The sequence below is a fragment of the Ambystoma mexicanum genome, chromosome 10 (assembly GCF_040938575.1).
Source record: "Ambystoma mexicanum isolate Mex_15411 chromosome 10, UKY_AmexF1_1, whole genome shotgun sequence".
NCBI classification, from domain to species: Eukaryota; Metazoa; Chordata; class Amphibia; order Caudata; family Ambystomatidae; genus Ambystoma; species Ambystoma mexicanum.
Window position 1 is genome coordinate 1136569904 of NC_090932.1, and position 13142 is coordinate 1136583045.

A 13142-nucleotide genomic window follows, 5' to 3' on the forward strand; every position below is an offset into this window, starting at 1 on the left:
AAATGTGATTACATAATCATATTCGGCGAAGAAAAGGGCCCACCGTAATTGGCGCGAGGACTGGGCCTTGGCTGTTTTGAGATATTGCAGGTTTCAGTGATCTGTGATGACTGTAATGGTGTGTCTGGCCCCCAGAAGGTAGTGCCTCCAGGTTTTAAAGGCAGATTTGATAGCCAGGAGTTCCTTGTCCGTGATGGCATAATTAATCTCTGGAGGTGAGAACTTTTTCGACCAGAAGGCCACAGGATGTAGCTGGCCGGTTTCCGGGTCTCTCTGTGAAAGGACAGCCCCCATTGCGAGACTGGACGCATCAGTTTCAACGACATAAGGGAGGTCTGGACGAGGATGTCGCAGAGCAGAGGTAAACCTTCATTTTAGTCCCTGAAAGGCTTCTTCTGCTTCTTCGGTCCAAGAAAACTTTTTATTGTTTTTTCGTAATAGTACTGTGATTGGGTGCACGACCTGAGAGAAGTCTGGGATGAACCGGTGGTAGAAGTTTGCAAAGCCCAGCATGCTTTGTACCCCTTTCAGAGACGTCGGTGAAGGCCATTTCAGAATGGCATCTACCTTGTGCACGTCCATTCTGATGCCTCCTGGAGTAAGGATAAAACCAAGAAATTCTACTTCGGTGACGTGAAAAAAGCATTTTTCAAGCTTTGCAAACAAGCGATGTTGATGAAGCTTGATGAGGACTGAACGAACGTGCCTGACATGATCTTGTTCCGAGGCTGAGTATACCAAGATGTCGTCTATGTACACTAAGGCGCACACATCAATTAACTCCCTTAAGACGTCATTCATGAAATATTGGAATGCCGCAGGAGCGTTGCATAACCCGAAGGGCATGACTTGATATTCAAACAAGCCGTACTTAGTACGGAAGGCGGTTTTCCATTCATCTCCTTGTCTGACTCGGACTAGGTGGTACGCTCCTCGAAGGTCCAATTTGGTATAAATCTGGGCATCTTTAACTTGGTCTAGCATCTCAGGGATAAGCGGCAAGGGGTAGCGGTTCTTCACGGTGATCTGGTTCAATGCGTGGTAGTCAATACAGGTTCTCAAGTCTCCTTCCTTTTTCTGGCCACCTAGCTTCGGCAACCAGTCTGTTGAAGGTCTAAGGTAGGCAAGGGAAAACAATACTCTAATATCAGTAGTCCTCACTTAAGGCACACCCCTCCACCTCTTCCCACCAACTCTCACCTGCTTGAAGTTTGGATGGTACCACACCTAAAGCTTGGTCTCTGACATGAGGGCTACCTGCATTTCTCTAGTTCAAACCCAGCAGCAGTGGGTCCACTTAACCTTTCATAAATTCAGTACCGTTCAAATGAGGGTAATAATACCTGCTATTGCACTGCCTAGAAGATGAAAGCATCTAGTATGAAGCACTATGACCAAAGTGTTATTATATTCCATAATACAAACTTCTACCAGCACAGACCTGAACCCTGTCGCTGGCCAAGCTAAACCATTTGTTGGTTCCCATCCTGCGCATCTCTCAAAAGAAATCAAGCACAAATCTTCTGTAGGTCTTGGCTAAGCTTCACCCTGTTTTTTTCAGCATGGCTGTTTCTGTCAGCGTACTTGAGCGGTTGCTGTGCGATCAGATTTTGGGGGTAGAGCCTCTGCAATACGTGGATTTAGTGACTTCTCTGTCTGTCCCCCTTACAAATATCCATGCTCCTGACTATTTCTTAAGAGTTAATGCTTGCAGGTATCAATGTGCCCTTTAAAGTTCATGGATCTGGCATGCCTGTTCCAGATTATTCTGACAAGCTATATGGAGTGGTTGGTAATGCAAGGCATGCAAGAGAAAACCTGTGAAATGTAAGCCAGGATAGTGAGGGTGCTCTGAAGACTGAGGAGAAAGTGCTGAGTACGTGTACAGATACGAGTTGTCGGGTGCTAGCCATGGGAGAGTGGGAAGGGAGGGACTGGGCTGCAGTAGTGTGTGGGACTGCAAAGTGAAAAAGGGTAGAAAGGGTGCAGAGGGCAGAAAAGAGAGGAGCAAGGGAGGGGAGAGATGGGAACAAAAACGGAGTGCAGGTGAAAGATAGGGATGGTTTGCAACATGGGGTGACCAGTGTGTGCAGGGGAGAGAGGGGTGTAGGAAAGACCAGAACACAGGGAGAGTGGTGTAGGGCAGAAATGGCATAGGAGGTGCTTTGGGTTTTGTAAATGAAAAGTACAGACAAATGAGAAGTGCAGAGGGCAGTGTGTCAGAGTGACTTGGTGTGGGGTGCAGGGAAGGGACTTGGGAGAAAAGGGTGTACAGCAGACAAGAATGTGGCGTAGAGAAGGGTACAGAGCAGAGATTTGTACAAGGAAGAATGGTGTCTCGACTCATATTCCCAGATAAAGGGTGCAGTCACGAATGCGTCTTCTTCTAACGCTTGATCCATGCTCATGAGTCCTGCACAAGGACGATTAGAAGTCATCTGATGAAATAATTGCAGATATATACACTACACCATACCTGTCTGCGCATTTATTGGGCCTGATAATACACACAGTGGCCCCCCTCTCCCAGGTGCAGGCCGGCATGGGGAGGATTTATTAGAGGGAACGTGGGAGAACAGGGTTGACGCTCTCCCACTGCCCCAGTGTCATCTGCGCTCCTGTCTTTTTCCTCTACAGGAAGAGACAGTCACAGCAGGCTGTTCCTGCATCAACTCCCTTTTCACTCAATCCTACCTGCAGCCTAGGTCTGAAGTCAGGCCAAACCTTAAATGAGGTATATATTAACCTCTGACCTGTCCTGTAGTGGGAGCTGGTGCCAGGGAGCTTGGCATCTTACCTTGCGACACAGCATCTTGTTATTTGGGCTATTTTAGCAACTTTCATGGGTTTTTGGTGGAAGGATGCCACACGTGCCGCAGACTCCTTTTATTCCATAACCTATTCCTTTAAAAACACTAGAATGTTCTATAAAGGGCACACAAAGTGCCAGTTCTGCTTAAGATAAAGCCACTGACTTAGGGATGTTTACTACAAAGCCCTCTGTAGTTAATAACTTAATTGGAGCAGGGAACATACTACTGGTGTAATACAAATGTCTTATCCATGGCTGCCTTCAGCCACTCTATTAGCACTATGCATGTCCTTCACTGAAGTCCTGCTAAAAACCAGCAATGGCAAGTGTTTGCTTGTCTATACGTAGTGGCATTTGCCAGGCACCGCTATTAAATGTCCAGGTACATTCACCATTTTGCAGCTGCTACCATCCGTAGGTACCTAATACCACTATGGCAGTGCTTGGCAAGTACCTTTTCCATGCCTACATTAAAGCCCAAATGGTTAGTGTTGCCAATGCTTGTTTTAAAACTGCATGTTTGGTACCCACCACCAGCTGACTAATGCATTGTAGATAAGTTTTAATAGTGGCAAACATAAGCCATCTTGGTGACCCAGAAAAACATAAAGCAGAGCCTCGAGATTCAAAACAGCACTTGTTCTGCTATCAATGCAAATCCAATGAATACCCTGGTGCCGAGGTATGATTGCAGCCAAAACACTGCTGTAAAGGGGCTCAAGTGAAATAGGATAGGATGGGTTGGTGAAACTCCATCAAGCATCTGCATTTAAAGCGCAGGATGGGGAGTATTATAAAAGATCTCTCTAAATATCCATCGCTGGGAGGATTTTATACTCTAAACTGCTTTTCTTTTTCTTACTTTTCTTTGGTTTTCTTTTCTTCTTTCTCTTGTTTTATAATTTATACAGTGATGATATATGTAATTTAATACATACTGCTATTTTAATTTTGTGAAATGTTGAGTTCTTTGACTAAAATACAATAAATAAATTAAAAAAGCAAAGTCCCCAAGGTGTCCCCTGTCCCCCCCAGATTTTATGGGTCTCCTACGCCCCTGTCCAGCTCCCTAGTGAGAGCCGCCGAGGGACAAAGACTTGCAGTGCTATATGTATAACACCCCGATCAACGTGGGTGGGAAACCTGGGCTTACATAACTCAGCTAACCCAGTCTAGGTCAGGTATACAGTATCTCTTCATAGAACTCAATCCTGGCGATTTGCATAAAAGTAAAGAGCATTATGGGAACATAAAAATGTCCACAATTTTAAATTTTAAACATGTTGTAGAGAAGGTCACAAATATAGCCTGCACTCCAGTCGCCCATTTCGAAGTACCAGGAACATTCACACTGAAATATGTCACCTATGTTAATGTTAATGTTAAAGGACATTTGCACCACGCACTATCACCACTGGAGTGGTCCCCTGGCGCTCTGGCGGCTCTAAAAGAGGGAGGGAGAGGTGGGTTAGTGGGTGGGGATCTGGAAAAGTGCAAGATTGCAGTGATGTGCTGTTGGCAGCCTTAGCCCGGTAGTTCCGTCGGCTGGGCCTGGGTTGTATGTGGCCAGTAGTCGTCGTGTGCTGATGTGCGAGTCTATGTGTGTTTTTTTTGTTTTTTTGTTGCAGTGTAGTGAAGTTCGTGCGGTTTGTTGTGCTGGAGGTTTGTGGTTGTGTTTGATTTGGAGTTTGAGAGGTGTATGCAGAGAAGGAAATTGTTAGTGGTATTGGTTAGTTGCTATCTCTATCCTGGATTGACCGGTTGGGCTCGTGTAATCTTACACGACGGGGTGCTTGCGCACCCTGTGCCTCAGGAGGTACATGCCCGTTTTTGCATTGGAGGGCATTTGAGCATTTAGCTGTCCCCTCCGTCCGCTCCCTTAATAACTTTGCATGATCCTCACCCCCACCCACATGACTAGCGCACCTGCTAGTGTCCATACATCCGATTGTGTAGTGATTGGTGGTATCTCGTCCGTTCCACAACCCCGTGGTACCTAGTTGTGGCTGTACGGGTGGTGGGGGATGGTAAGGGTTGTCTTGAGTTAATGCCTCCGTCTCCCTGGGTCTCGCAGGTGGACCCCTGTGTCCAGCGTCAGCCCTACTGGTGCTCAAAGTACTTCTGTCGGTTCTAGGGGCTTGTCAATGTCCTTTCCTGTTGAGTCATTTGTCTTATTGTTGTTTCGGTTTTAGTCTCTGGTGTTGAAGCCAGGATTTTAGTAATTTTCTGAATTTAAGGTGCTCTTTGGTGTTCCTCATTACTTTTGGGATGTTGTTCCAGGTTTTCGCGGCTAAGTGGTAGAAAGCGGTGCCTCTGAGTTTCTTCTTGATGTAAGGTTTTTGTTCCAGTCAGATTTCGTTGGTTGACCTGAGCGGTCTCGTTGGCTTGTAGATTGTTATTTTCTTTTGCAGGAATTTTGCTCCTCGTCCGCAGATTGCCCTGTGCGGTATGCACATTGATTTGAAGATGATGCAGTGTTTTACTGGGAGCCAGTGTAGTGTTTTTAGGGCCGGGGTGAAGTGGTCTCTTCTGGATAGTTTGAGGAGTAGTCTGGCTGCCATGTTTTGGATCCGTTGTAGCTTCTTCAGTAGGTATTCCGGTATACCGAGGTAGAGGCTGTTTGCATAGTCGATACTTGACATGATGAGGCCGACGATAGTGAGTGTTTTGTGTGTGAAGGAGAGGAAAGGTAGTATTTTTCTTGCCGTGTGGAGGAGGAAGAAGCATTTCTTGACTGTTGTGTTTATTTGTGGTTCTAAGGTTAGGGTGTTGTCCATCAGGAATCCCAGATTTTTTACTACCTTAGATGGTGATGGTGCAGATCCCATTTCCGTTGGCCACGGGATGGTGGTTTTCTTCTCTTGGTCTTTGGATATGATCATGATTTCTGTTTTTCCTGGGTTGATTTTCAGGTTGTTGGCATTCATCCAGTTGAAGACTTCTTTTAGACAGTCGGTTAAGTTTGAATGATCGGCTTGGGTGTCTTCGATCTTGTAGATGATTTGAGTGTCGTCTGCGTAGTTGTAGCATTTGATGTTGTGTTTCTTGAAGATTCTGATTACTGGGGTTTGGTAGATGTTGAAGTACAGTGGTGATAGTGAGGATCCTTGTGGTACTCCACAGTCGTTGACTCATGGGGTGGATTTGAAGGGTTTGATCCAAACGGTTTCAGTTCTGTCTGCTAGGAATGATTTATTCCAGCGTAGCGCTGTTTCTGTTATGCCTATGTCTTCTAGTCTTTTGGTTAGGGTGTCATGGCTAACTGTGTCGAAGGCTGCGGAGTCCTGCACAAGTTCGTGCGGTTTGTTGTGCTGGAGGTTTGTGGTTGTGTTTGATTTGGAGTTTGAGAGGTGTATGCAGAGAAGGAAATTGTTAGTGGTATTGGTTAGTTGCTATCTCTATCCTGGATTGACCGGTTGGGCTCGTGTCCATACATCCGATTGTGTAGTGATTGGTGGTATCTCGTCCGTTCCACAACCCCGTGGTACCTAGTTGTGGCTGTACGGGTGGTGGGGGATGGTAAGGGTTGTCTTGAGTTAATGCCTCCGTCTCCCTGGGTCTCGCAGGTGGACCCCTGTGTCCAGCGTCAGCCCTACTGGTGCTCAAAGTACTTCTGTCGGTTCTAGGGGCTTGTCAATGTCCTTTCCTGTTGAGTCATTTGTCTTATTGTTGTTTCGGTTTTAGTCTCTGGTGTTGAAGCCAGGATTTTAGTAATTTTCTGAATTTAAGGTGCTCTTTGGTGTTCCTCATTACTTTTGGGATGTTGTTCCAGGTTTTCGCGGCTAAGTGGTAGAAAGCGGTGCCTCTGAGTTTCTTCTTGATGTAAGGTTTTTGTTCCAGTCAGATTTCGTTGGTTGACCTGAGCGGTCTCGTTGGCTTGTAGATTGTTATTTTCTTTTGCAGGAATTTTGCTCCTCGTCCGCAGATTGCCCTGTGCGGTATGCACATTGATTTGAAGATGATGCAGTGTTTTACTGGGAGCCAGTGTAGTGTTTTTAGGGCCGGGGTGAAGTGGTCTCTTCTGGATAGTTTGAGGAGTAGTCTGGCTGCCATGTTTTGGATCCGTTGTAGCTTCTTCAGTAGGTATTCCGGTATACCGAGGTAGAGGCTGTTTGCATAGTCGATACTTGACATGATGAGGCCGACGATAGTGAGTGTTTTGTGTGTGAAGGAGAGGAAAGGTAGTATTTTTCTTGCCGTGTGGAGGAGGAAGAAGCATTTCTTGACTGTTGTGTTTATTTGTGGTTCTAAGGTTAGGGTGTTGTCCATCAGGAATCCCAGATTTTTTACTACCTTAGATGGTGATGGTGCAGATCCCATTTCCGTTGGCCACGGGATGGTGGTTTTCTTCTCTTGGTCTTTGGATATGATCATGATTTCTGTTTTTCCTGGGTTGATTTTCAGGTTGTTGGCATTCATCCAGTTGAAGACTTCTTTTAGACAGTCGGTTAAGTTTGAATGATCGGCTTGGGTGTCTTCGATCTTGTAGATGATTTGAGTGTCGTCTGCGTAGTTGTAGCATTTGATGTTGTGTTTCTTGAAGATTCTGATTACTGGGGTTTGGTAGATGTTGAAGTACAGTGGTGATAGTGAGGATCCTTGTGGTACTCCACAGTCGTTGACTCATGGGGTGGATTTGAAGGGTTTGATCCAAACGGTTTCAGTTCTGTCTGCTAGGAATGATTTATTCCAGCGTAGCGCTGTTTCTGTTATGCCTATGTCTTCTAGTCTTTTGGTTAGGGTGTCATGGCTAACTGTGTCGAAGGCTGCGGAGAGGTTGAGCAGAATAAGGGCAAATGTTGTGTTGGAGTCTGCATTTGTTTTTAGGTCATCCCAGATGGATAGTAGTGCTGTTTCTGTACCTCTTGTGGGTCTGAAGCCGACTTGAGCTTGGTCTAGCAGGTGGTGTTCTTCAACGTATTCTTGGGTTAGTTTGTATAGTAGGTTTCGAGGAGTTTGGCCGGGTAGGGGATGTTGGAGATTGGTCTGTAGTTGGAGAGATCATCTATGTCCCCGCAGTAGGGCTCTGTCCAGTACCTATCAGAAGAACAATACCTATTGAAGTACCAATAACCAGACAACCATTGACAGTAAGGTATCCATAAAGAAAACCCTACCAGCAAATGAAACGAAATGAAGATTGCTTAAGTACTGTACAGGAAGAATCCAAAAAATCCTTAATGGAAGACGAATGGTGATGTCACGAGGGTCTGGACTAACGCACCCGTAGACAATATGATGACCCAAGGATAACACAAAGAGACGAGACGCCATGATTAAAGATATTGTGAAACTAAATGAAGAGAACGTTGATAAAAGGCAAAGAAGCTTAAACAGTAAGCAGGATGAAGATATTCAACTAGCTAACGCCTGTACATATGCTTCTAACTGCAAGAAAGCTAAGAAAAAAGTGCAGCTTGCTATGCTAAGTAGAAGAATAGAGCGGCAAGCACCATTATACACAATCTACCTCAAAACGAAGCATGTTATATAAGTGAGAGTCCACTTTGCATGAAAAGCAGAACCTACCCAGGCTATTATAGGCCAAACACAAGGAGTTTCATATTCTAGTAACATGAGGAAAAAGGCTGAATCAGCTTGTGCCGGGGAAGCCAAGGTCATATCAATAGAAGCTCTGAACAGCTCTGAAAAGTAGCTACTTTTAATTGAAGCTAAGAATAGAATATCCTGCCACTGAAGGAATGAGATAAGAAGGCGAAGGCAGGTGGCAGGGTGAAACGAACATCAAATGCACAAATTGAAAGAAATGAGCTAAATCCATGGTGTGCCAGCACCTGACCAGCCGAGCGAGAAGAGGCACAGTTTCACACCTATGCTTGGCATCTGCCCAGACAGAGATATCAGAATTATTTCGAGACAAGAAGATGCAGTTTCGAGGCCAACCACAGTGAACTGATTGACACATAGCCCATAAATTGATGATTGATTGAAGGAAGGCAGGGTGAATTGGGGGACACCCTGCACCTGGTTGACCGTTGAGTGGAGATTTATGCATGGGGTTGATGCCAACCCAATCACAATGGACCAAGTAATCTAGGGTCCTACAGTTAGTAGAACCAATGAGACATTGTACTTTTAGTGACGTCTACAGTAGTCATTTTTGAAGGAAGGGCTTAAAAGCCCACCTGACAGTGTTTACCCAATCCCCTCACTCCGTTACCATATACAGATATAGCACCTATATTAAAGTTACCTTTTCCTAACCAATAGAATTGCTTGTTAACTTTTGAGTGTTACACATCAGATTATGGTGAGTTTTAGGATATGAAAATTATGTTTTGTATGAAGTTCGAGGGAGTTGAAGCGAGACGGGCTATCGAATCACTGTTGATTTTCCATGTTTCCCCGTTTTTTGTACTTGTCATTAAACGGACTCCCCTTTGCCAAAACCATTGAGTTGTCCTTATTGATTGGTGTTAGAGTAAGAAAACCGGCACCCCCATCCACCTCAAGGTGCAGCTATCTCATCTTAAAGTACTGCAGAGCAAACCCTGTCTCTATGGGCCGGCCGGGGTTCTCTCAAGTACACTTGGTCGCAAGAACGGATGGTTTATCGACTATCGATTATTGATTAAAATAAGACACCTATTGACCGTGGACATATTGTAACTCTAGGTTTTCGGCAATATCACAAGTCTTTTGCCATTCGGCTGAGTAGACCGTGAAGCTCCCCGTAGACCAGTGGTCCTCAAACTACGGCCCGCGGGCCACATGCGGCCCACGGAGCGCATTTACCCGGCCCGCCGGGTGTTTTAGCTTCAGGACATCCTTGTGTTTCCGAAAGATGCTTTCGGAACACAAGGATGCCTCTGAGAAGTCCCTGCGGCCCGCGTTTACTTTAAAAACGCGGGAACCGCTGGGAGTAGGCGCACGCAGCGACGTCACTGACGTCCCATGCGTGCGCACGCCTATGGAAACCGAGGCGGAGAAGCAGAGAAGAAAGGACACGCGCTGGAGGTAAGTGTTTACCAGCGGCGCGTCCCTTCGGTGTTCTGACCACCGGTCCTGCTATTGCCGGAGCGGTGGTCAGAAGGGATGTCCCGATACCAGTATCGGGACTGATACCAGGCATTTTTATGGTATCGGGGACTCATTTAGAGTCCCCGATACCATGCCCGGTACATAAGCCCCGCAATGTGGGGGGAACTATACTGTCAATGTAATGTGGGGGGAACTATACTGTCAACGTAATGTGGGGGAACATACTGCCAGCCTAATGTGGGGGGAACTATACTGCCAACCTAATGTGGGGGACTATACTGCCAGCCTAATGTGGGGGAACTATACTGCCAGCCTAATGTGGGGGACTATATTGCACCCAATGTGGGGGAATGTTGCTGGTATATTGTTTTTATTGGTATTTTACTAATAGCAATTTGGAATCCCTAGGAAACAATGATGTCAAGAAAGAGAAAAATTGACTCGGAGTGTAGGATATTCAAAGAACAGTGGACTTCTGATTACTTTTCCATACAGTACAAGGAAAGAGCTGTGTGTCTTATATGCCAGAATATAGTGTCTGTGTTCAAAGAATACAATTTGCGTCGACACTATGAATCTCAACATAAAGATAAATATGATTGTTTGGTCGGAGAAGTGAGAAAAGATAAAATATTAAAACTGAAAAATACATTGACAGCTCAGCAAAATACTTTTGTGAAGCAGAAGCAGCTAAATATTTCATCACTGAGAGCAAGTTTTCAAGTTGCCAAGCTAATAGCGCGCACTGGCAGACCATTCGTGGAGGGAGAATTTGTTAAAGAATGCCTTCTTTCTGTTCCCAAAGAGATGTGTCCAGAGAAGGCCGATTTATTTAGAACAGTGAGTCTTTCAGGACCTACACTTACATGGAGGATTGAAGAAATGGGAGACAATCTGTATCAGCATTTGCAAAACCTGACAAAAAAACTTTCCTATTTTTCCTTGGCACTTGACGAAAGCAATGATGTTCGTGATTCTGCACAACTTTTAATTTTTATTCGTGGGACGAATGACAATTTCGAAGTCACAGAAGAGCTTGCTGCACTGCAAAGCATCAAAGGAACAACTACAGGAGAGGATATCTATGAAAAGGTTTGCCAAACTTTGAATGGTTTGGAGCTGGACTGGGCTAAACTAGCCAGTGTGACAGCTGATGGTGCTCCTAGCATGGTGGGGTCTAAGAAAGGAGTAATTGCTCGCATTAACCAAGAGATGGACAAACATAATTATTCTCATCCAATAGCCATACACTGCCTCATCCACCAACAAGCGCTGTGTAGTAAATCACTGAAGTTTGACTCTGTTATGACAATTGTGGTATCTTGTGTTAACTTCATTAGAGCTCATGCACTAAAGCACAGACAATTTCAGGAATTTCTGTCTGAGCTAAATGCTGACTATGGAGATGTTCTGTACCACACAGAAGTCCGTTGGCTGAGTCGAGGGAGAGTTTTGAAACGTTTCTATGACTTACTTCCACAGATTACAGCTTTTCTTCTTTCAAAAAACAAAGAAGTAGCAGAGCTCAATGATGCAGAATGGAAATGGCACCTTGCCTTTCTAACAGATGTAACAGAGCTACTCAACAGTTTCAATGTGCAACTTCAAGGCAAAGGGAAGCTCATCTGTGATATGCAATCACATGTCAAAGCATTTGAAGTAAAATTAGGCCTCCTCATCAAACAAATGAAGGAGGAAAACTTCTGCCATCTACCCACAACTCTAAATCTGTTAGCGGAAAAACCATTGGTTGCATTCCCAAACAAAACATGTGTGGATTCACTAGAAACATTGCAAAAGGAGTTCCAATTTAGATTTAAAGAGCTTCATCTCCATGAACAGGACATACAGCTTTTCCGTAACCCATTTTCTATTGACATTGAAAATGTGGATACAATTTACCAAATGGAACTGGCTGAACTGCAGAATTGTGACTCTCTGAAAGACGCATTCAAGTCAAGCAGCCTTCATAGTTTGTATGCATCTCTCCCTTCCGAGACATATCCTCATCTCAGGAACCATGCACTCAAAATGGCAACCATCTTTGGCAGCACTTATGTCTGTGAACAGACTTTTTCCAGAATGAAACATCTGAAATCTCCAACCAGATCTAGACTAACGGATGAAAACTTGCGTCACTTGTTACGACTAGCAGTGACAAATATGGAACCGGACATTGACCATCTCGTTAGCCAAAAGCAGGCCCATAGTTCCCATTGAAATACTGGTAAGTTTGTTGATTTAACTTTACTTGTTCTTCATTTTAAATATTGTATTTATTGTATTTATTCCCGTTTTGTTTCTTCACTTCAAAATAAGATATATGCAGTGTGCATAGGTATTTGTTCATAGTTTTTTTTTTTAACTATAGTCCGGCCCTCCAACGGTCTGAGGGACCGTTAACATGGCCCCCTGTTTAAAAAGTTTGAGGACCACTGCCGTAGACAATGGAAGTGTAAACAAGAGACTGCAGTCAGGGCCTGAAGGGACCCATTTTCCCCCACAACCCTTCCCATTCCTAAGGGCAGCTGATCGGGCGAAAAGCTGAAGAATGCAGTAACAAAGGCAGTGATCCTGAGGGTCAAGAGAGGAACGATGCGAACGGTGAGTGAAGAAAAAATTGAGTGCTTTGGCAAACAGTGCATGCCTTAGAACAACTAAAGGGAAAAAGGTAACGGAGGGAGGAGGGAAAACAAAATATAGATAGAAGTAAAGAAGACTGTATAATAAATAAAGGTTTCTGGGGAAGACACCCAAGAAGGGAGAGGTTACCGGGGTCTGTCTTACATGTTTTGCTGTGATGTCATATGTAAAATATATTTTTTTTTGAGAACTGATTCAAGAAGTTTGGGATTTGATAGCTGAGACAGAATCGCACATGAATTTACGTTTTCTGAACAAATCAGTGATACAAAATTTTTGTGGAAAATTTGGATTGGAGCTTGCAGTGTTTGGTGCTCGCTCATATTGTTAGAAGCTGTTTAAACCACACGAAAGCATTGACAAGTGTTATATAAGAGGAAAGGGAACAGATTTAAGCATGGAAAACATAACTCCATTAGCACACTTATGCAAGCAATTGCCAAAACAGGCACTCAAGCTAAATAAATATAGCACCGAGTGGGTTAAAGGTACTGCCCACAAGATGTTTATGCCGCTGCAACAAAATGGTTATTTATCTAAAGCCGTATTACAACATATGACGACATATTTGCATGCCACAAATATGCCACAGGCAAGAAGTTAGAAAAACGCTTTGCTGTTCTAGAATTGTGGAAAATGTACGAACAGGTAAAGGAGGAAGAGCCACCAACAGATTGGATACTTA

General features: G+C 44.5%; 1 protein-coding gene across 1 annotated transcript; it reads left to right on the forward strand.

Annotated features, from left to right (window-relative positions):
- Positions 1 to 10228: 10228 nt before the first annotated feature.
- Positions 10229 to 12034, forward strand: LOC138492991 (general transcription factor II-I repeat domain-containing protein 2-like). Its single transcript, XM_069620255.1, has one exon. The coding sequence runs from the start codon at positions 10229 to 10231 to the stop codon at positions 12032 to 12034; it is 1806 nt and encodes a 601-aa protein (XP_069476356.1).
- The last annotated feature ends 1108 nt before the right edge of the window (positions 12035 to 13142 follow it).